Consider the following 25,116-nt stretch of genomic DNA (forward strand, 5'->3'; position numbering starts at 1 on the left):
AGATTGAGTTTGTGTGGCCTGGTGCTAGCAAAAATCCATATGATTTGCAAACCACTACATCAGGAGAGTGAGGGGTTTATAGAGTACATCTGATGCCTCACACAACTGTATTTTAGGGGCAAAGGGTTCCGCCCCTCTAGGACTTGGACCACTGGAACTTGCATACATTGTTGTGGGAGTTTGAATTAGTTTGACCAGTTCAGAAAATTGTTTAGCAATATCACAAAAGCTGAACACATGCACATCCTACGAGTCAGCAATTTTACTCCTAGGTATATGCCCAACATAAATGTGTACACATGTGCACCAAAAGACATGTACAAGTTATTAGTAGCACTATTCAGATTCAAGAAGGTACTTCTGGGGCTAGGGAAGAGACAGTAATTGCGAGGTAGGCTTCTGAAGAGTTGGTAATGTTCTATTTCTTGATCTAGTAACAATAAGGGTGTGTTCACCTTGTGAAAATTCACTGTTTTGAAAATACAATTATGATTTGTGCATTTTTACATACACTTGTTATGCTTCAAAACACAGTTTCCTTAAAATGATAAATTCACATGATCTAAGATTCTGATTTTTCTCTGCCATTCACTAACCCAAATTCGGTTTTCCTTCTCCCCATTAATGTCTCCATCCCACCCCCAGGCATTTTCCTCTAATAATTCCCCCAACTCTATTATTTTTTGGCAGAAACATATTTTTCTGCCAAGAGGAAATGAGCTGGCATTTCTGCACACTTGCAATTTTCCCAGCAGTCTTAACTGGGCTAATTCCATGGTAGTTATCTCCACCTCCAAACTCAAATCTATGCTGAAGAACCTCAAAAGTCTTTAGGGGTTAGATGCAAAGTGACAGCCTCTTTCTCTGCCTTCTTCTTCATCCACTAATTCGAGGGCTCCTCTGGTTCGCTAGGAATATCTCCAGCAGCAGAAACTCTCCTGAGTATGTAATTCAATGGGCACCCACTTCCTTATACCCCACCGCCGGCTCTCACTGCCTTCTAGTCAATCCCTTTGGACACCCTGAACATTTCTATTCAAGGTGTAAGGATAGGAATCTTTCCACCAAGATCATCAATTCTAGAACCTGCTAGAAACAAAGTCATATGCTAGGTGTCAAAGGCCGGCCTCATCCTGGCTTTCCTCAGAGAAACACAAAGGTTTTATATATTAGTACCTGGTAGAATTTCTTTAAGAGGGGCTGCTGAGAAACCTTATGACTATGGGGTAGAAGCAAAATAATCCTGCATTTCAGGATACGAGTGTCTGGCAAGAAGCCAGCATCACCAAATCTGTACTGTCCCTGGAAGCCTACCCACACATACCCCAACTTACGACTGACACAGCTTGACCAGGTCCTGGTCAGTAGTGCCTGGTTGCAATCCCCGGATGTAGAGGTTGGTTTTGCTCAGTTGGTCATTTCCATTGCTGCCACTGCTGCTGTTAGGGGTACTGTTGCTTGGACTAGGTGGTGCCATCTGCTGAGACAATGACACATATGGCTGCAAGGAGACATGAGGAACAGAAGGTCAAAAGGATTATACATTTAGAGGTTGGAGAATGAGGAAAATCTTGGCCCCTGGCCTCTTGGAAAGAATGATTTCAATCTGTAACAGCAATGAACTCAATAGGAGAGTTAAAAAAAAAAAAAACTAAAGGAATTCCTGTCTGCCATAGAGTAAGTAAATATATAATTGTCCTACCTATCTTTCGGGAATAATGAGAGGCTAAATAAGCTTGTTAAAGGTTTTGAAAAAAGGTGCTTTGTTATAGAGGGATGTTTTCATCATACAGATGGTACAGAACATCTTAAGAGGTAGAATGTATACCTCTTAAGTAAATTGTGTCATGAGAAAAGACTAATAAAATCTAGGTTCCATTAAACACTGATGAAGAGCCCTGGCTGGTGTAGTTCAGTGGATTGAGCGCTGGCCTGTGAACTAAAGGGTCACCAGTTCGATTCCCAGTCAGAGCACATGCCTAGGTTGCAGGCCAGGTCCCCAGTGGGGGACGTTCGAAGGGCAACCACACATCGATGCTTCTCTTCCTCTCTTTCCCCCTCCCTTCCTCTCTGTCTGAAAATAAATAAACTCTTTTAAAAAAATTAAGAGGAGGAAATAATAAAAATTTATTAAATCATAAAGGCATAAATAAGTTGAACATAGATTATTCTAAAACTGTAGAATATGAGAACTGCAAAATACATGCAAAAGCTTGAAAACCATTATAAACTTAGACAAATAAAATGAAATACTAATTACCACATCAGGTAGTAAAAAATGAAATTTTTTATAATGGTATTTGGGGTTTAATTAACTATAAGTCAGTTATAAGTTTTAAAAGTTTAAATAAATGCAGAGGGAACCAAGATGGTGGCGTAGGTAGACACACTGCGCCTCCTCGCACAACCAGAACTGACAGAGAATCGAACAGCAACGGGGACGACACCAAGGAAATAGAAAATAAACATTCATCCAGACTGGTAGGAGGGGCGGAGACGGGCACAAGGGTGGAGAGGACTCGCGTGGCTGTGGTGGGACCGAGACTGGCGGAGTGTGGGACAAATGGTGCAGGTAGTCCGAGCACTAGCAGACCCTGTGGCCCCACATTTGCACAGATAAACCCAGAGGGCCGGACTCAGAGTGGCGGAGAGTGGGGCAGGCAGAGTGGCGGGTAGCACCCTGAGGCACCACATTTGCCCACAGATAAACCGGACGAACGACGGGCAGCAAAGCAGACCACGCAACCCAGGGCTCCAGCTCGGGGAAATAAAGCCTCAAACCTCTGATTGAAAGCGCCCCTGGGGGTTGGGGCAGCAGCAGGAGAGACTCCCAGCCTCACAGGAGAGGTTGTTGGAGAGACCCACAGGGGCCTGGAGTGTGCACAGGCCCACTTACTCGGGAACCAGCACCAGAGTGGCCCAGTTTGATTGTGGGTATCAGAGTGAAAGATTGAAATCCGGAGGAGAGTGAGTCGGGCGCCATTGCTCCCACTCGGCCCCTCCCCCACATACAGCTTCACAGCGCAGCGACCAGCATTACCCCGCCCCGGTGAATACCTAAGGCTCCGCCCCTTAAAGTAACAGACACGCCAAGACAAACAAACAAACAAACAAAAAATGGCCCAAATGACAGAACACTTCAAAGCTCCAGAAAAAATACAACTAAGCGAGGAAGGGATAGCCAACCTATTGGATGCACAGTTCAAAGCACTGGTTATCAATATGCTCACAGACTTGGTTGAATCTGTTCGAAAAACAGATGAAAAAATGAAGGCTATGCTAAGAGAAACAAAGGAAAATGTACAGGGAACCAATAGTGATGCGAAGGAAACTGGGACTCAAATCAACAGTGTGGACCAGAAGGAAGAAAGAAACATCCAACCAGAACAGAATGAAGAAACAACAATTCAAAAAAATGAGGAGAGGCTTAGGAACCTCCAGGACACCTCGAAACGTTCCAACATCCGAATTATAGGGTGCCAGAAGGAGAAGAGGAAGAACAAAAAATTGAAAACTTATTTGAACAAATAATGGAGAACTTCCCCGATCTGGCAAAGGAAATAGACTTCCGGGAAGTCCAGGAAGCTCAGAGTCCCAAAGAAGCTGGACCCAAGGAGGAACACACCAAGGCACATCATAATTACATTACCCAAGCTTAAACGCAAGGACCTACATCCAAGATTACTGTATCCAGCAAAGCTATCATTTAGAATGGAAGGGAAGACAAAGTGCTTCTCAGATAAGGTCAAGTTAAAGAAGCTCATCATCACCAAGCCCTTATTATATGAAATGTTAAAGGGAGTTACCTAAGAAAAAGAAGATCAAAAATAGGAACAGTAAAAAAGACAGCAAACTCACAGTTATTAACGACCACACATAAAACAAAAACGAGAGCAAACTAGGCAAACAACTAGAACATGAGGGTTGTCAATAAGGGAGTGGGAGGGGGAGAGGGGGGGAAAGGTACAGAGAATAAGTAGCATAGATGATAGGTGGAAAATAGACAGGGGGAGGGTAAAAATAGTGTAGGAAATGTAGAAGCCAAAGAACTTATAAGTATGACCCATGGACATGAACTAGGGGGGGGGAATGTGGGAGGGAGGGCGGTGGGCAGGATGGAGTGGAGTAGGGGGGGAAATGGGACAACTGTAATAGCATAATCAATAAATATATTTTAAAAATAAAAAAGTTTAAATAAATGAATAACAGACCTATTATGGTCAAGAAATCCAGGATGGGTGAAACTTCTCTAATCTTTCACTACCGATACCAAGACAGGCAACCAAACCCTGCCTGACATTTTGAGGTACTGCCGTTAGAGACAAAATAACGGGTTGGCTGGAACATGGATCCATTCCTTCACAGCACATTTTATGTCCTTATGCTCTAAGTAGGCTTTTAGTGTTTACATTTGGTTTATAACACTCTAAATTTGCATAATGACCTATAGTAGAGTATATTCTACTGTATCACACTAATACTCCAGGTCTCACTTGCTTAAAGCACTGGATAGTATAAATCTAATTGAAATTACTTTAAAATGCCAGTTTCATCTCCAGGTTTCTCTCTCTCTTTCTCTCTCAATCTCTCTTTCTCATTTTGGTGGTGGTGGTGCTAAGGAATTGGATTAGTAACAAAAGAAAAAGAGAACCATAAATATAAAAGAGGGAAAATCCTCCCCCTAAAGAATCTTAATAAGAAATGTGCCTCTTATAGTTCACGCCTCTGACCTTTAGCAAACTTTAAACTAAAAATCTTTATTCAGGCCCTGCCTAGTGTGGCTCAGTGGACTCAGCACCGGCCGGTGAACTGAAAGGTCGCTGGTCGATTCCTGGTCAGGGCACATGCCTGGGTTGCAGGCCAGGTCCCCAGTTGGGAGCGTGCAAGAGACAACCACACATTGATGTTTCTCTCCCTCACTTTTTCCTTCCCTTCCCCTCTCTCTAAAAATAAACAAACCTTTCTTTTAAAAAAATCCTTACACAGCTAAAATACATTAAAGCAGATATTTCTCTGTCTTTATCAGTACAGGCATACCTCAGAGACATAACATGGTTAGTTTGGTTCTAGACCACTGCAATAAAGCAAGTATTGCAATAAAACGAGTCACACAAATTTTTTGGTTTCCCAGCACCTATGAAAGTTATATTTTCACTATACTGTAATCTACTAAGTGTGCAATAGGACTGTTTTTAAAAAATCATGTGCTGTATATACCTTAATTTAAAAATGCTTTATTGCTAAAAAATACTAAGCTTCATCTGAGCCCTCAGTGAGTTGTAACCTTTTTGCTGTGGAGGGTCTGGCCTCAGTGTAGACGGCTGCTGACTGATCAGGGTGGTGGCTGCTGAAGACTGGGGTGGCTGTGCCAACTTCTTAAAATAAGACAACAATGAAATACACCACATTGAGTGACTTCCTTTCACAAACAATTTCTCTATAGCATACGATGCTATTTGATAGTACTTTATCCACAGAACTTCTTTCGAAATTGGAGCCAATCCTCTCAAACTGCTGTGGCTTTATCAACTAAGTTTAAATAATATTCTAAATCCCTTATTGTCATTTCAACAATCTTGCCAGCACCTTCACTAGGAATAGATTCCATCTTAAGATACCACTTTCTTTGCTCATCCATAAGAAGCAATTGCTCATATGCTTCATCATGAGATTGTAGCAATTCAGTCACATCTTCAGACTCCACTAATTCTAGTTCTGCAGTCACTTCCTCCCCTGAGGTCTAACTCCTCACAGTCATCATGAGTGTTGAAATCAACTCCTTCCAAACTCCTGTTAATGTGGACATTTTGACTCTTCCCATAAATCACAAACATTCTTAATGTCTTACAAAATGGGGAGTCCTTTCCAGAAGGTTTTCAATTTGCTTTCCCAGATCCATCACAGGAATCACTAATTATGGCAGCTACAGACTTATGAAATATCTTTCTTAAATAATAAGACTTAAAAGTCAAAATTACTCCTTGACCCATGGGCTGCAGAATGAATGCTGTGTTAGTAACCATGAAAACAACATTAATCTTGTACGTCTCCATCAGAGCTCTTGGTTGTCCGCGTGCCTTGTGAGTCAATAGTAATATAAGGGAAGGAACCTTTGTTTCTGGGCGATAGGTCTCAATAGTGGGCTTACAATATTCAGGAGACCATGTTGTAAACAGATGTGCTGTCATCCAGACTGTCACTCCATTGATTAAGCACAGGCAAAGTAGATTTAGCTTAAGTCTCCTTAGGGCCCTAGGATTTGGGGAACGATAAATGAGCACTGGCTGCAACTTAAAAGTCACCAGCTGCATTAGCCCATAACAAGAGAGTCAGCTTGTCCTTTGAAGCTTTGAAGCCAGGCATTGGCTTCTCTCTAGTTATGAAAGTCCTAAATGACATCTTCTGCCAATATAAGGCTGTTTTGTCTACATTGAAAATCTGTTGCTTAGTGTAGACACCTTTATTAATTATCTTAGCTAGATCTTCTGGATAACTTGCTGCGGCTTCTACATCAGCACTTGCTGCTTCACTTGCACTTTCCAATCATGGAGATCGCTTCTCTCCTTAAACCTCATGAACCAACCTCTGCCAGCTTCAAACTTTTCTTCCGCAGCTTTCACCTCTCTCAGCCTTCACAGAGTTGAAGAAAGTTAAGGCCTTGCTCAGGATTAGGCTTTGGCTTAAGAGGGTGTTGTGGCTGGTTTGATCTTTTATCCAGACCACTAAAACTTTCTCCATATCAGCAATAAGGCTGTTTCTTTTTTTATCATTCATGTGTTCACTGAAGTAGCACTTTTAATTTCCTTCAGAAACTTTTCTTTTGCATTTACAACTTGGCTGACTTTAGGTGCAAAATGCCTAACTTTTGGCATGTTTAGGCTTTTGACGTGCCTTCCTCACTCAGTTTCATCATTTTTAGTTTTTTATTTTGAGTGAGAGATGAGCCACTCTTCCTTTCACTTGAACACTTAGAGGCCACTGTAGGGTTATTAATTGGCCTAATTCCAATATTGTTGTGTCTTAGGGAATAGGGAGGCTGGAGGAAAGGGAGAGAGATAGGCCATAAATGGCTGAGTTATGAAGCAGTCAGAGCACACAAAATACATCTATTAAACTTTCTTTCTTACATGGTGGCAGTTCATGGCACTACAAGGCAATTATAGTAGTAACATCAAAGATCACTGATCACAGATCACCATAACAAATACACTAATGATGAAAACATTTGAAATATTGTGAGAATTACCGAAATATGACACAGAAACACAAAGTGAGCAAATGCTGTTGGAAAAATAGTTCCAATAGACTTGCTTGATGGAAAGTTGCCACAGACCTTCAATTTGTAAAAAAAAAAAAAAAAAAAAGACAATATCTGCAAAGCGCAATAAAGCAAAACACGAGAAAATGAGATATGCCTGTATAATACTATGGAAAATCATTGGTTCATAAAGGAAGATAGCAAGAGAGGAAGAAAAAAAGGAACTACAAGACAGCCAGCAAACAATTAACAAGATGGCAATAATAAGTCCTTCCCTAGTAATAATTACTTTAAATGTAAATGGTTAAATTCTCCAATCAAAGGCACGAGTAGCTGAATAGAAAAAAACAAGACCCGACTATACCCTGCCTACAAGAGCTCACTCCAGTTACAAGGACACACACAGGAACAAAGCAAAGGGCTGGAAAAATACATTCCACACAAACGGAAACCAACAGAGAGCAAGGCTAGCTATGCTTCTATCAGAAAAAAATACATACTTTAAGTAAAGAGCTGTAACAAGAAACAAAGAAGGCCATTATATAATGATAAAGGGGTCAATTCATCAAAGGGATATAACAATTGTGAAAATACACCCAATATCACAGCACCTAGGTATATAAAGCAAACACTAACAGGTCTGAAAGGAGAAATAGACAACAACATAATAATACTAAGGGACTTCAATACCCCACTTTCAACAATGGACAGATCACCCAGACAGACAATCAATATGTAAACAATGGACTTGAACTTTTTTTTTAGACCAAATGGACCTAACAGAATATTCTATCCAAAAGCAACAGAATAGACCTTCTTTTCAAGTGCACATGGAATATTCTCTATGACAGAGCCCATGTTAGGTTGCAAAACAAGTCTCAAGAAATTTAAAAATAGTGAAATTATACCAAGTATCTTTTCTGACCAAAATAGTATCAAAATAGAAATCAGTAGCAGTAGGAAAATATGAAAATTCATAAATATGTGGAAATTAAACAACATGCTCTTGAACAACCTATGGGTGAAAAAAATTTTAAAATCTTGAAACAAACAAAAATGACAATGCAATATACCAAAACTTGTGGGGTATAGCAAAAGCCATTTTAAGAGGGAAGTTTATAGCTACGAATATCGACATTTAGAAAAAAGATCTCAAATAAACAACTTCAAGGAGCTAGAAAAAGAACAAATTAAGCCCAAAGTTAGTAGGGAAAAAAGGGAGATAAAGATCAGAGCAGAAAGAAATAAAATAGAGGATAGAAAAACAATATAAAAGATTAACAAAACTAAGTGTTGTTTTTTTAAAAAATATGCACAAAATTGACAAACTTTTAGCTAGACGTACCAAGAAAAAGAGAGGAGTCAAAATTAGAAATAAAAGAGGAGATATTACAACTGATACCACAGAAATACAAACAAAACCACAAGAGATTGCTATGAACAATTTCACACCAACAAATTGGACAATCTAAAAGAAATGGATAAATTCCTAGAAACATACCACCTACCAAGTCTTAATCATGAAAAAAACAGAAAATCTGAACGGACTAATAACAAGTATGGAGAATGAATTATGCACTTTCAGGCCATTATTGAGTAAAATACAGGTTACTTGAACACAAGCCCTGCAATACCAAACCAGTCACTCTGATAACCAAGAGGCCTACTAAGTGACTGGGTATGCCATGCTGGACAAACGGTGATTCATGTCCCAGGCAGGATGGAGCAAGAGAATGTGAAATTTTACCATGCTACTCAGGAGAGCACATAATTTAAAATTCATGAATTGTTTATTTCCCCATTCCATGGGGAAAGAAGCGTCTTTTCAACAAATGGAATTGGGAAAACTGAATATCTACCTGCAAAAGAATGAAATTGGGCCCTGGCTGATGTGCCTCAGTGGACTGAGCACCAGCCTGTGAACCAGAGAGTCACTGGTTCGATTCCCATTCATGGTATATGCCTAGGATGCAGGCCAGGTCCCCAGTGGGGGGCGGGGGGGGGCACACGAGAGGCAACCACATGTTGATGTTTCTCTCCCTCTCTTCCTCCCTTCCTCTCTCTCTAAAAATAAATAAATAAAATCTAAAAAAAAAATGAATTGGACCTTTACCTTACACTGTACACAAAAATGGATCAAAGACCTAGTCATAAAAACTGAAACTATAAAACTCTTGGAATAAAACAGGGGAAAATCTTCATGAGAGTGGATTTGACAATTTCTTAGATATGACACCAAAAGCATAGGCAACAGAAGAAAAAAAATAGATAAATTAAACTAAATCAAAATTTAAAACTATTGTACTTTGAAGGACACACGCAGGAGTAAAAAGGCAGCTTACAGAATGAAAAAAGTATCTGCAAATCACATATCAGCTAAGGAGTTAACCTTCATTTATATATTTATATATTCAAAATATATAAAGAACTACAACTTAACAGCAAAAAACAAACAATCCATTAAAAATTGGGCAAAGGATTTAAACAGACATTTCTCCAAATAAGATACACAAACGGACAAGTACATGAAAAGATGCTCAACATCACTAATCATTAGAGAAATGCAAATAAAAACCACAATGAGATACCATCTCACATCCATTAGTATAGCTACTATCAGCCCTGGCTGGTGTGGCTCAGTGGATTGAGTGCCAGCCTGCGAACCAGGGGGTCACTGGTTTGATTCCTAGTCAGGGCACATGCCCTGCAGGTTGTGGGCCAAGTCCCTGGTTGGGGGTGCACGAGAGGCAACCACACATTGATGTTTCTCTTCCTCTCTTTCTCCCCCTTTCTCTAAAAATAAAATAAATTAAAAAAAAAAAGAATAGCTACTATCAAAAAACCTGAAAATAAGTGTTGGCAGGATGTGGAGAAATCATAAGACCCCTTGTGCACTGTTGATGGGAATGTAAAATGGTACAGCTGCTATGGAAAAAAATGTGGTGATTTCTCAAAAAAATTAAAAATAGAATTACCATATGATCTACCTCTGGGAATATAGCCGAGGGAATTGAAAGCAGAGTTTCAGAAGTATTTGTACACCCAGGTTCATAGCAACATTGTTCACAATGGCCAAAAGCCAGAAACAACCCAAGCGCCCCTCACAGATGAATGGATCTACAAAATGTGGTGCATATATACATACAACAAAATATTATGCAGCCTTAAAAAGCAAGAAAATTCTGACATGTACCAACAAGGATGAACCTCCAGGACATTATACTAAATGAAATAAACCCATCACAAAAAGACAAACACTGTATGACTTCATTTATATGAGGTACTCAGAGAATTCAGAGAGACAGAAAGTAGAGCACTACTTCTGCAGTGCTCTCTGGCAGGGGGTGCGTGACAGGCAACCACACACTGATGTTTCTCTCCCTCTCTTTCTCCCCACCTTCCCCTCTAAAAAGTAAATGGATAAAATCTTTTTTAAAAAAAAGAAGTTTGGTTATGAAAGGTATCAGAAAAAATGGGACAGTAACTGGCAGGAGAAATGGGATTAAAACAGCTTTTTTCCATATGTATATATTTTTTAATTTTTAAAGATTTTATTTATTTATTTTTAGAGAGGGGGAAGGAGGGGAGAAAGATAGGGATAGAAACATCAACGTGCAAGAGACAGATCAATTGATTGCCTCTTGCATGCCCCCAACTAGGGACCTGGCCCACAACCCAGACATGTGTCCTGACTGGGCCCTGACTGGGAATTGAACCAGCAACCTTTCAGTTCACAGGCCAGAGCTCAATCCACTGAACCACACCAGCCAGGGCCTATATATATTGTTCTTAAGATGAGAGAAACTGTAAGTTGTTTATATGCAAATAGAAATAAAAAGAAGGAAATCATTTCTTCATGGGTGATTTTAGTTATAATTGGTAACCTTATGCTCATTAACTATATACCAAGAAAGTAGGTGCTAGTATTATGCTATGATATGGGCCTGTAAGAGAAAAAGAAGAGTCAAGGATAAGTGAAGGTTTTGACCTGAGTACCTGGAAGAATGAAGTACCGTTTACAGAGATGATAAAGACAGTGTGAAGGACAGTTTTGGCAGGGCTGGGAGGCAGAAAGAAGGCAGGAGTTCTGTTTTAAACATGTTAAATTTGAAATGTCTAATAAATATCTAAATGGAGATGTCAAGTGTGATATTAAACATGAGTCTGGAGAGCAGGAGGGTAGGCCAGGTTGGAAATATAATTTGAAAGTTGTCATCATACGGGTGATATTTAAAGCTATGAGATAATAAAATTATGGAGGGAGGAGTGTAGACAGAAAAACTCAAGGGCTGAGTCTACGAGATTTAGAGACCGGGAAAATTAGGAGGGCAGGAGCCTGAAGAAGAGAGGCCATAGATACTAGAGTAACAGGAGAGTGTGGTGTTCTGTAAATCAAATCAAGACACGTGATCAACTGAGTCATATGTTGACAATAGTTATGGAAGATGAGGGTTAAGAATGACCATTAAAGAATATGAAAGTCGCCCTGGCTGGGGTGGCTCTGTGGATTGTGTCAGCCTGAGAACCAAAGAATCACCAGTTCAGTTCCCAGTCGGGGCACATGCCTAGGTTTCGGGCCAGGTTCCCAGTAGGGGGTGTGCGAGAGGCAACCACACATTGCTGTTTCTCTCTCTCTTTCTCCCTCCCTTCCCCTCTCTCTAGAAATTAATTAATTAATTAATTAATTAATTAATATGAAAGCCATTGCAGACCTTCAAAAGAGCAGTTTTGGTGGAGTGGTGGGCTAAAAGCCTAACTAGATTGGGTTTAAGAGACAATGAGAGAGGTCTGACATTATCAACAAGGAGAGGATGTGAATCTATCTCAAAATTTATACACTATTGACAGAAACAAGTTTGAAACCAATTTAGCATTCTCTCTTAAAGGTGAATGAGTATTCTCAGTGATCCCACTCCTAGATATAAACCCATGAGAAATTCCTACACAAATCTACCACATATATGAAAATGTTTACAGCAGCAATGTTAGAAATAGCAAAAACAAACAAACCTAGAAACAATCCAAAGCTCATTGGTAGGAGAATGGATAAATTATGGTATATTCACAAAATAAAATACTATATAGCATTGAAAAATTAATAAACCACAGCTTTATACAACATAAATGAATCATGAAAATATAATATTGAGTAAAAAGAAAAGAAAAAAACCCCAGAAGACTATGTATCACAATAAGGCAATATGATAGTGGTTGAGGGGGTAGATTAGAAGCTGGACTATCTGGGTTCAAATCCCAGCTAGGCCATTTACTAGCAATGTGATTATTCTCTCTCTATACCTTGTTCTTTTTATGTGTAAAATTTCTCATCTGATATTAATTATAATAAGTATAGTTCTATAGTATTAGAGCAATGGAAACAAGCAAATTAAGCATGCTTTTAAATTGTTTTTAAAAGCAATAGAATGACAGCTCTGGCCGGGTGGCTCAGTTGGTTGGAGCACTGTCCATACACCAAAAGGTTGCAGGCTTAATTCTCAGTCAAAGCACATACCTAGGTTGCATGTTCAATCCCTAGTTGGAACCAGTATGGGAGGCAACCAATTGATGTTTCTCTTTCTCTCTCTCTCTCTCTCTCCCCCGCTTACTCTCTCTCTAAAATCAATAAACATATCCTCAGATGAGGATTTTTCAAAAAGCAATATAATGACAAATATAAAATCTGGCAGAGTGGTTACCTGTAGACAAGTGGGAGATGGGATGGGGAGGAACTCATAACTATATGCAATTTATAGGCAATGATTCTAGTCCTTGATTTGGAAGGTGGATTTACAGGCCTTCCTCTTATTATTATGCTTTATAGTTACTGTATTTTGCTGCGTACAGTGTGCCCTTTTTTGCCCAAATTTTTGAGGGAAAAATAAGGGTGTGCATTATACATGGGTTTAATAATCCAGAGTACAATACACACAGAAACACGGCAAAATATGGTACATGTAATCTTTGTATTATCAAATAATACAGTAAAGATAATAAAAGAAAAAATAATGAAAAAAATAAATTGGAGACAGCCGATACATACAGTCTTGAATAAACAACTATCAAAATATTTCACTGTAAAGGGAAGAAGAGAAATGAGGCCACAGCAGGAAGAAGTGGCATCAAGAAAAAAGGTGTTGGTTTTTTTTGATAAAAGAAGTAAGTCTATTTACATGCTCATATGTGATTATAAGTATAAATATTACTGATCTTCAAAATACCCAATAAAGTATATCAGTACTTTTAAGATGAAGAACTCAAGGTCAGAGAGTCTAAAAAACTAGAAACTTAGGTCACACAGCTAGTAAGTGACAAAAGCCACTTCTTTTTTAGGGAGAGGGGAAGGAAAGGTAAGAGAGAAAGAGAGAGAGAGAGAGAGAGAGAGAGAGACATACTGATCTGTTGCCCCTCAAACACACCCTTGCAAACGCCCCAACCAAATCGAACTTGCAACCCAGGCATGTGCTATAACAGGAATCAAACTCACGACTTCCGGTAGGACGCTCCAACAGAGCCACACTGGCCAGGGCCAAAAGCCTCATTTCAACTCAGTTGTGTCTTACTCCATATTTCACAATTTGTACTGCCTTCCTTTGCTTAACCTTAATTTAATGCCTCACATTAGTTGAATTACATTTACTAGGACATACAGGTCCAGCAGAAGTAATACCTGCTTGAGTGTGGTTGGTAGGGTAATAATATAGCTGTAATAATGTATAGTTTTAATTTGAACATTTCACCTAAAATGTCATATGGTGTGCTTGAGTGTGATATGGTTATGTTACAGAATTAAATTACATGCTTATAATTTTGTAATAAAAAATGTTTGTAATAAAAAGGGGCATTATTTGTGCCAGATCCTGCCCCCCCCCCCCCCGCCTTTTTTTTTAAGTAACTACTAGATAGAGTGAAGATGTTGTACCAGGGGTTTTGGAGGATAATTAACTGAATAACCTTTACTGAGTTTATACTCCAGTAATGAAGATAAAACAATCACCTGAATGACTCTCATACAATACAAAATTACATAAATACCTTATATGAAGTACAAACTATTATGGAGGCTCCAAAAAAAAAGGGCTAGAAGGTGGAGATTTTGGAGAAGCTTTACAGAAAAGGTAACATTTCAGCAGACCTTACAGAGGTAAGTAGGGTTTTGAAAGACAATTTTGACTGTGAGCTCTTAAAGGGCCACAATCATGCCTAGTCCCAAGGCCTTCCATGCTGGAGCTGTTTAATGAATGTGGGTGGAGTGAGCAAATGAACAGAAAGGCCAAACCAAAAGGAAGGAACCAAAGGATCAGAGGCTGAATACTTAAGGCACAACACCAAAGGATCAGGGAGTAGGAAGGATAGGAATATACACATATATATTTGGAAAATAAGTGTAACTCTTCACAATTCTTTTTACATGTTGGCTCCCATATCTCCCATCTTTAGGAAAGTTCTCTTAACACCATCCCCATCCTTTGCCAGCCTTTACCTCATTTCTCTAGTTCCCATCTTTTTAAAAATAATTTTATTGATATATAATTTGTATACCATGTAATTAACCCATTTAAACTATAAATGAAATGGTATTTACATCACAGAGTTGTACAACCATTACCACAAGCAGTTTTAGAACATTTCATTATCCTAAAAAGAAACCCAATACCCGTTACTAGCCATTCCCCATTTTCCCCCAACCATCCCCCTCCGCAAAGACCTGGCAACCACTGATCTGCTTTCTGTCCCTGTGGATTTGCCTATTCTGGATGTTTCACATAAACGGAAGTATAAAATATGTGGGGGGGTTGTGAATGGCTTCTTTCATTAGCATGTTTTCAAGGTTCGTCCGTTTTGCAGACTATCTGTAGTCTATTCATTTTTATTGTTGAATAAATTCCAAATTCCATTGTATGGCTATATGCAATATTTTATTTATCCATTCATTGGTTGAGGAATACTTGCGTTGTCTTCACTTTTGGGCTATTACAAACAATGCTGCTATGAAAAGCAGTGTACAGGTTTTTGTGTGAATATATATTTTAGTTTCTCTTAGGTATATACCTAGGAGTGTGTTTAATCTTTTAAAGAAATGTCAAGCTGTTTTCCCAAGAAGCCACACCATTTTACATTCCCACCAGCAATGTGTGGAGGGTCCAATTATTTTACATTGTTACCTCTCTTTTTTATTTTATCCATCCTAGGGGGTGTGAAGTGACTATCTCATTGTGGTTTTGATTTGCATTTATTTCTTCAATGGCTAATGATGCTGAGCATTTTTTCATGGCTATTTACAGATCTTTAGAGAAATATCTATTCAGATCTTTAGCCTATCTTTTTAATTCGGTTCTGCTCTCCATCTTAATCAAGCTTCTTAAAAGAGTGGTCTATACACACCGTGTATACTCCCTGACCTGTTTCATTCATCAATCCACTCCAACCTTGCTTTTGTTCCCCACTCTGAAATTGTTTGTCAAAGTCACCAACCACCTCTACACTGACAAAATCAATGACTATTCTTCAGTCTTCATCTTTCAGGATAAAACTATGATTTGCATATTTGCATTTAATTCCAACTGACCTCTTATTCTAATCTTTATTTTCCCTGTCCTGATTCTTATCTATATTTTTCTGTTGTCCAGCATATTTTCTTATGGAATAAGAAATGTAAACCAACAATCAAAGGGTGTGTCCAGAGAACTACAGGTAACAACTGGCTAAGGCAGAGCGAAAGTAATGGAATCATGGGGGAGTGGGGAAGATTATGACTGAGACTGTAGTGAACATGATTGGTCGGGAGGTTTCTGGGGAAGAAGTTGGAGTTATGAGAGGAGTTCTTGAATTCTGTGGCATCCAGAGAACCCCACAGGAAGAACTCTATGCTTAAATGAAGCTCTTTGGTTATAATTGCCCCTCCCCTTAACTTCCTTTTTTCCCCTCTATAAGTACCTCTCCATCTTGGCACATGAGGAAGTGTAGATTGCCACGTCTGTAGTGGGTTGCAATTCTTTCTTTTCCTAAATTAATCTTTTCTGGTTAAGAAGCACCTAGTTGATATTAGTTTTTGTAGTTGACAGGGCAAGGTGGAGAAGATAAGGAAAGTCTGGATAAATAGTGGGTAATGGGCTAGGGATTTGAACTTTATTTAGCAGGTAATATACAGCCATTAAAAGTTTTTATACAAGATTCCTGGCTGTTGTGGCACAGTGGATTGAGTGCAGGCCTGCAAATCAGAGGATTGCCAGTTTGATTCCCAGTCAGGGCACATGCCTGGGTTGTGGGGCAGGCCCCCAGTAGGGGGCAGGTAAGAGGCAACCGCACATTGATGTTTCTCTCTCTCTTTTTCTCACTCCCTTCCCCTCTCCAAAAACTAAATAAAAATCTTCTTTAAAAAGTTTTTATTCAAGAAATGCTCAACACTAAACTACTGGAATGTTGGCAGATTGTTCTGGCAGCAGGTACAAAATAACCTGGAGGCAAAAGGTAGGGGCAGAGAAATTGGAGGCAAGGAGATCATGCCTTATGTTTATTATCAAAAGTAAAGATAATCTGTAATGAGAGCATCAATTAGTGTAGTAGTGCTAAAAAAGGCAAGAAAGGATCAATGGAAAGACATTGCCACTAAACTTTAACCAACTCAGTTAATTTTATTACTGATAACAGACCTAATAGCTGGCCAGAGTCAAGGGATGTTAAAACCAGAAGTTTTTAGTCCACAATTCTACTAAATTTAATTTGATGGGAACTAGATGAAAAAGTAGTAAACACCAAAAAAATTCTCCCTGTTAGAACTATAAACAATTACAGCATTGCTTCTTTATTCTCTCCTGCGTAAACACTTCTGAAACGTTCAGGTACCTCAAGCTTCTAAAAGAGGAAAGATTTGGCAAAGCCGCCAAGTCAGTCTCACTCCCATCGTTGCATCCCGCCCGTCATTGCTTTGCAGAATAAGATCAAGGGAAAACAGAAATTTACATAAAATAGATTGGGGAAGGCGAAATTACTCCAAATTACCTCAGTCCCTTTTCTTTTTTTCCCCAAAGGAAATGCTTGCTGATGCCCCAAGGAGTTAAATTATAATAACACATGCCAGGAAGATGATGTCAGGGAAGGCGTGGTCAGGCCCTTTACAAGTCTGAAATTCCTTCAGTCCCAAACATTTCCTCTTTCAATCTCACCTACATTCAAATCTCTCTACTGAGGCAACTCTGTCAAATGGTGAAGAAACAGTGTTGAGACCGTAGAACACAGACCTCTTTACTGCAGTCTCTTTTATTTTTAATGAACCAAGAGTAATTGGGGGGCATTAAAACAGATGCTTTTAAAAAAAATGTACATTGTTTTACAGAATCTCTGGTCAAAATCCCCATTTTCCCCCTTCTGTGATTATTTTAATTCCAGAAAAAGAAAGGAGTGAGTATTCGGCATTACATCCTGAGAAAGAATCTGCCTTTATTAGGCAGTATACATTTGTTGTTTTGATTTGCATTTCCCTAAGAATTACTGGTGTTGAACATCTTTTCATCTGCCTTCCTTTGAAAAATATCTACTCAGATCCTTTGCCTGTTTTTTATTCCAATTATTTGTTTTTTATTGTTGTTGAGTTGCATGAGTTCTTTTATATATTTTGGTATTAACCTCTTATTGGAAGTATCATTTGCAAATATCTTCGCCCATTTGGTTGATTGCCTTTTTGGTTTGATGGTTTCCTCTGCTGTGCAGAAGCTTTTTAGTTTGCTGGAGTCCCGTTCGTTTATTTTTGCTTGTTTCCTTTGTCTTTGGAGTCAAATTCCAAAAACATCACTGTGACCAATGTCCAGAAGCTTAGTGCCTGTGTTGTCTTCTATGTACTTTATTGTTTCAGGTTTTACATTCAAGTCTTTAATCCGTTTTGAGCTAATTAGTGTGTATGTTTTAAGACAACAATGTAGTTTCATTCTTTTCCACATGGCTGCCCAGTTTTCCCAACAGCACTTATTGGAGAGATTTTTCCTCTCTCCATTGTCTCTTCTTGGCTCCCTTATCATAAATTAGTTGCCCATATATGTGTGGGTTTCTTTCTGGGCTCTCAGTTCTGTTCCATTGGTCTCTGTGTGTTTTTATTTAAAGCAGATATTTATAATTTGTACTTTTCCAGAAGTTTAGAGTTTGTTCTTTCAGTCTTTTTAATGTTTCAACAGGTCCAAAAACTTTATTACAGACTTGTTCTACCTGAGAAACTGAGTTCTTAATTGAAATGGTAAATAATCCAATACCAAAATTATGACTTTACCTTGTCACAGAAAAAGCGTGGCGAGATACCTATACCAAACTGCTGCGAGTTACTGTCCTTGAGGGGTGAGATTTGGGTATTAAACTTCAGGACATAAAGGAAAGACCTGATTTTTAATTTTATATACCTCTTTATACTTAAGTTTTGGTTTTGTTTTGTTTTTAATGGGCAAGTCTTGTATTTACTACTAAAAACTAACCCTGACTGGTGTTGCTCAGTGGGTTGAGCATCAGCCTGCAAAGCAAGAGGTCACAGGTTGGGTTCCCAGTCAGAGCACACACCTGGGTTGAGGACCAGGTCCCCAGCGAGGGGCACGTGAGAGGCAATGGACTGATGTTTCTCTCCCTCTCTTTCTCCCTCCCCTCCCCTCTCTCTAAAAATAAATAAATAAAATCTTAAAAAAATAAATAATAAAAAACTAATAAAAGTTACTTTAAAAGTTAAACCGTGGGTATAAGTATGCACAAATTACATGAGCAACTCCAAAACACCCTCCTCAAAAGAGGAATGAACACATTAAGCCCTATATTTCAACACAAAAACAAAGAGCAATGTAGTAATGCTTTAAAATAGCCAATGTTTACAAGCCCACATCTACACACAAGGAGTCATACATATAGCCACAAAGTGGTGCGATCATATTGACCTATAAGAACCCAAAGAATTCTTGACAAATACTTCAGTGAGTATGCGAGTATGCGTGCCCCCCACCAATGTCTCCTGAATTGTTTCTCAAGCCTTACAAGTGACCAAAAAGAGATATGAGATTTAAATCCAAATCCATAATCACACCACTTTGGCTCCTATACTATCCTAGATTTAGAAGATGGTTCAGTGTTTTTTTATACTATAAGAGGGGAAGGGAGTAGAGAACTAAAAAGATTTTAGATAGCATCAAATACGTGAAACCCCTAATAAGAAAAAAACTAATTCCTGTAACTCATATAACTTTATTTTAATGGGTCTTAGTGACCGGAGAGACTTGGAGGGAAAAAATTAGGAAAGAAACTTTCATATAGTACTATATAAGATTTGAAAAGAAGAAAGACAAGATGAAATATCCCTCTATCAAAATCATAAATCCATATATACATGTGTATAGAGGACGGAAAACCAATAATGGATCCATATTTTTTTAAGGATATAAACAGAAAGAGTACCGTACAAACTAATATCCATAAACCAACAATATGTGTTGGGTCTATTATCCACTGCCTTGATCTCTCACACACACACACACACACACACACACACACACACACACACACGCTCATGCTGTTGAAATCTGCCTGTAATAGCCCTGGCCCGGTAGCTCATCTGGTTAGATCTGCATCCCAGTACATCAAGGTTGCAGTTTGATCCCAGTCAAGCATATGGAAGAATCAACCAATTAATGTATAAATAAGTAGAACAACAAATTCATGTCTATCTCTCTGTCTCTGTCTCTCCCTTCCTCTCTCTAAAATCAATCATCAATCAACCTGTAATAGTCTCTCTAGTTATATGAGAAAGCAGCAGGAATTCTTTCCTACCCTCCAACACTTCCTCAGGTGATCTAAAGATCCAGAAATGCTTAGGGTATCTTTTCTTCAAACAACAGAGACAACACCGAGAGAGGGTATGCGGTCTTTCTGTTACAACACGAAGTTCCTCCTAACCCAGCACTGTGTGTCCTGAGATGCCTGAAACTGCCAAGGATAGTCCCTGGGAAATGCGGGCATGATGTCTGTCCTCTCTCCAGACTGCTCACGTGCCTAAGCACAACACAACTCTCTGGCAGCCTCAGGTTAATCCTAAAGACTCCAAGGATGCCTGCTGAGCCTGGCTATCCACAGATCTCAAAGTACCAGCGCAGCAGCAAAACCCGAAGAATCACAGACCTTTCTGCCTTAATCCTAAAGTACGTCTTCTCGTAAGGCTCCTTTCCTTCAGCGTGGGTTGGGTAGGGTCTCTATCTGGTCTAGAAGAGTATAGCCAGTTCTGGATGAAGCCGTTGTGATTTCCCTGGGTATTTCTGCTGTCTGATAATGCTGGCGGAATGGGTAGGAAGGAAGGTGGGGAGGGGAAGAATGGAAACACTTAATCAAAAAGATAAAATACCATTGGAGGGGATAGGCTGGGGGCCAGGGTCTGAGATGACATGTAATTGCTGTGGAGACTGGCTATATCAGCAGGAAGTCAGACTAACTTCATTTCTCAAAGATACAAACTTGCAAGCTTGATTTGTTTTTAGTTCCCCCGCCTTCTCCAGCCTCAAAGACTGTACAGTTCCTGGAACTTCAGAACCAGGTGAGCAAAGATGCCAGAAAGTGGAAAAGGGAGAGGTGCTGAGATGAGAAAGGAATCTTTTTCCTGTCTTCAGGAGAATGTTAAAACCAAGAGCACTCCCCGATTCCCAGAAAAGGAAGTAGCTGAATTCCAAAAAAACACTTTTCCCTACCTTTTTGTTGTTCTTGTTATAGCCAAAAGTCGAAATTCCAGGTCTGGAAGTCACCGATAGCAGCATTTTTCTCTTTAATATTAGGCAGCTGAGAGAGGAGAGGGACAGGGACAGGGAGGGGGAAGAGAGAGAGGGAGAGAGAGGGAGGGAGAAGGAGAGGGAGAGAGAGGGAGAGGGGGAGAGGGAGAAAGAGAGAGGGAGAAAGAGGGAGGGAAGGAAGGAGGGGGAGGGAGGGAGGGAGAGGGTGAAGAGAGGGGGAGGAGAAGGGGGAGAAAAGGAGCAAGAGGGAAAGAAATGAGGGGGGGGGTGGGTAAAGAATGAGCTAGGGCCGCTTGTTGACGTCACTGAGAGAAGTTAACCCAGAGTCTGAATGAGGCACTACCACTGGGTCCTAATGCCCAAGATGTTATTTTTTTTAATTTTTCACAAGCTTGGTAGTTAAAACAAAAGAAAAGTTCTTAGGTCTACCCCTTTCCTCTATGAACAAGTTCTGATCCTCATGAAAAGACAGTGAGAACTATTTTCCCTTAAATGTCAGCCATAAGAAGATTTCAAGCTTGATTTTAAAGGGGCCTCTGGGACATACTGCTTTGGAAAACATGTGAAGAAAATCATACTAAGAACATACGAGACGATCTCAGGACTCCCCCCACCCCACCCCACCCACACAGTTTATATGCACAGTGATCTTAGTCTATGAACAAAACACAAACAGGAGAGCTCACCAAAGAACAGAGACAGCAGAACAGAATATGAGCAATAACTAGTTTCAGGTCCTCGGACAGTTCTAATCCCCCTGGGTCAGGCTAGTGCGCCGATGCCTCTCGCTGCTTTTCAGGTTCCTCTGGGTAGGACTTCAAATTTCAGAAGGAATTATCAAACTGGACTATGTCAGAAAATGTGGTACCCAGTGGTTTCTTTTCCCCCCTGGCTTTCCTGGGATGTAATTGCCTAGTGGTCTCTTCAGCTGTCTTATTAGACTCTCCATCCCACTATTTCCTAATCTTCAAGGTCCGTGAAGCTGAAACAACTGGAGTTACTCACCCAGCCTGGAGTGTATGCCCAAACTGAAGTTCGCAGACTTGAGATGTTTGCTTCCGGTTGTCTCTGGGCTGTAGAAAAAAAAATAACAATTTAAAAAGCATGTTCCATGAAGATTAAAAATACGAAGTTCTTAGAAAAGAAGAACATAAACTTAGAGTGAAAAAAACTCACACAGTTGCAACACTCACCTCTAAGGTTCAAAGGCGTATCCTGCAGAAGAAGTCTTCACGAGAAAAGAAACTTGTAGAAAACCAGAAATTTAAGAATGATACCCAGTAACTCCTACCATTCCAAGTGGAACAGGGGTGCAGAATGAAAGCCTTCAAATCGCTCACGCCCTCCTGCTGCCATCATAGGTATTCTGTTAAGACATAAACCAACCCTCTCCATTTTGCCACCATAGCCAGCACGCTCAAACTCTCCCTTAAGTGAAGTCCCAGCCTCTCTTCCAGCTTTGCTGTCACTTTTTGCTATGATAACAGGACACACAGTACTAACATTCTGCAGAGTAAATACACACATACCACACCCCCAGTCTCTAACTTTCATTTCCAATAGGACAGGAAGTGCCTGCTGCTCAGCTCAGGGGACACAGGAAGGGTGGGAACAGCCTCAGTGTGGGAATTGCAACAGAGATTGGAAGCACAGCAGCCAGTGCAGTAAATAAGTTAATATAGGCATCTCTCAGGGACACCATGTTTTTTTTAAGTCCCTTTTCTACCATCGGAGATTCTCATTCATTAAATTCCAAGTTATCCTTGCCATTTAGGCCCCTAGTTAGTGTTTTTTCCTTTAGCCTAACGATGTGGTACAAAAACCTTAACTTCTTAAGGCCTGATTTATAATGGGGTTTATAATGGCAGTCAAATTAACTTTAAAAAAATTCTAATACTTTCAATGTGTTATGTTCTCCTACTGCATTTCTTAATGCTCAATGACATCTTAGAATTCAAAACAGTTAGGCATTGGCAGGGTAGCTCAGTTGATTAGAGTGTAATCCTGATACACCAAGGTTTTGGGTTTGATCCCAGGTCAGGGCACATACAAGAAGCAACCAGCCCTGGCTGGTGTGGGTCAGTGGATTGTGTGCCAGCCTGCGAACCAGGAGATCACCGGTTCCACTCCTGGTTGAGGCGTGTGCCTGGGTTGCAGGTTGGGTCCCCAGTGAGGGGCGCAGAAGAGGTGACCACGTATTGATGTTTCTCTCCCTCTCTTTCTTCCTCCCTTCCTCTTTCTCTAAAAATAAATAAATAAAACCTTTAAAAAAAGAAAAAAGAAGCAACTGATGAATGCATCAATAAGTGGAACAGCAAGTGGATCTCTCTCTCTCTCTCTCTCCCTGCCTTCCTCTCTAAAATCAATTAAAAATAATAGAAGTGTATTAAAATTTTTTTAAAGAATTGGCAATAGTTAAAACCATAAGTTTTAGAAAGAAGTAGACATGAGTTCAAATCCAGACACCACTGTTAGTCACTATTTATGTAACTGGAGGCCAAGTTAGTTAACATCTCTAATTCACTCATTTGCAAGATGGAGATAATACCCACTCTATTCGCATTTGGGATCAAATCTAAGTTCTGGTTTGGTCCTGTCACTCACCAGCTGAGCGATGCTAGGAGAGTTACCTCACACGTCTGAACCTTATGTTTCTTATCTGTAAAACTGTAAATAAATAGTACCTCCTTCCTCAAATTGTAGTGAAACGAAATGAGGCGATGCAGGTAAAGGTGCTGTCACTTGGCAAGCACTCAGTAGATGTTTGCTCCGTTATGACTAATTACTGCCCTGTCGCCCAGTGTGCACCCCTCTGGGGACTGTATGGCCCAGATTTGGTGATCTGAAGTGAACACTTCCCAAAACTAGTACCTTCCTTACATTCAAAAGATTATATGACTCAGAGGGGAGGAGGGATGGGGGTGCTGGGTGGAAAAGGTGAAGAGATTAAGCAAAGGAAAAACCCCTCATAGACAGAGACAACAGTGTGCTGATAACCAGAGAGAAAGGGCGGGCAGAGTAGAAGAGGGTAAGGGGGGCATAAATGGTGCTAGAAGGAGACTTGATTTGGGGTGCTGAGCACAGGATACAGCATACAGATGACGTGTTATAGAATCACACACCTGAAATCTGTGCAATTTATTAACCAATGTCACCCCAGTAAATTCAACAAAAATTATTTTAAAAAGCCCTGGCTGGTGTGGCTCAGTGGATTGAGCACCAGCCTGTGAACCAAAGGGTTGTTGGTTCGATTCCCTCTTTTACATAATTAATTAGGTTTTTTTTATCCTTACCCGAGGACATTTTTTCATTGCTTTTGAGAGAGAGGCAGAGAGAGAGGGGGGAGAAAGAGAAACAGAGAGAGAGAAACATCAGTGTGAGAGAGAAATGTATACGCTCTGATTGGGGATCAAACCCGCCACCTTTCAGGGTAGCCCAGTCAGGGCACATGCCTGGGTTGCAGGCCAGGTCCCCAGTGGGGGGCACGAAGGAGGCAACCACACACTGATGTTTCTCTCCCTCTCTCTCTCCCTTCCGCTCTCTCTAAAACTAACTAACTAAATAATCTTTAAAAAATATATTAAAAAAAAGATTATTCAAGAACTGGACAGGCTAAACTTTATAACTGGAAATACCGAATAAGAAGTTTCAGGAATCACCCAATCCAATTTCTTCTCTTTCTCTACCTTCCAAACAATCTGATTATTTGGAAATCCTTTTCATAACTTTCAATGTCCTGGAAATTGGTGAACCATCTCTTATCTCTAAAAAAATAAAAGGAAACAAAATAATACAGAACCAAAGCACAGTAGATACAAGACACCTCAGCTCCCATTTCTCTAGAGTACTACTACTCCAAGAAATAGAAATGAATGTAGGAAAAAAAGGGAGGTTTTCATTCATCCTCAGATTTAACTACATTTTAACAATAGACAATATCAAGTAAATTCTATTTTACATGAACTAGTAGAAAACGCTAGGTTTTTACAGGCTGTCAAATAAGTTTTGAGCCATAAAAGGAAAATGATCCAGATTTGTGAACTGATTTCAAAAGCTGATTATGTCAGTGCCCTGGCCAGTGTGGCTCACTTGGTAGGAGCATTGTCCCATAGACCAACAGGT

General features: G+C 39.8%; 1 protein-coding gene across 3 annotated transcripts in view; it reads right to left on the bottom strand.

Annotated features, from left to right (window-relative positions):
- Positions 1-22,529, bottom strand: part of RBMS2 (RNA binding motif single stranded interacting protein 2) — a 47,367-nt gene extending 24,838 nt beyond the window's left edge. Inside the window, exons 1-4 of one of the 3 annotated variants that reach the window (XM_024576493.3) lie at positions 22,188-22,529; positions 22,000-22,067; positions 20,956-21,043; positions 1,335-1,501 (exon numbers count right to left, since the gene is read on the bottom strand). In XM_024576493.3, the coding sequence (XP_024432261.2) occupies positions 1,335-1,501; positions 20,956-21,021 (233 nt within the window). In that variant the 5' untranslated portion in view covers positions 21,022-21,043; positions 22,000-22,067; positions 22,188-22,529. Of the gene's footprint in view, positions 1-1,334; positions 1,502-20,955; positions 21,206-21,999; positions 22,068-22,187 lie in introns of those variants that run through there. The other 2 variants (XM_045184721.2, XM_053921309.2) reach the window with 2 other exon arrangements.
- Positions 22,530-25,116: the final 2,587 nt, after the last annotated feature.

This window comes from Desmodus rotundus, chromosome 3 (genome assembly GCF_022682495.2).
Source record: "Desmodus rotundus isolate HL8 chromosome 3, HLdesRot8A.1, whole genome shotgun sequence".
Classification (NCBI taxonomy): Eukaryota; Metazoa; Chordata; class Mammalia; order Chiroptera; family Phyllostomidae; genus Desmodus; species Desmodus rotundus.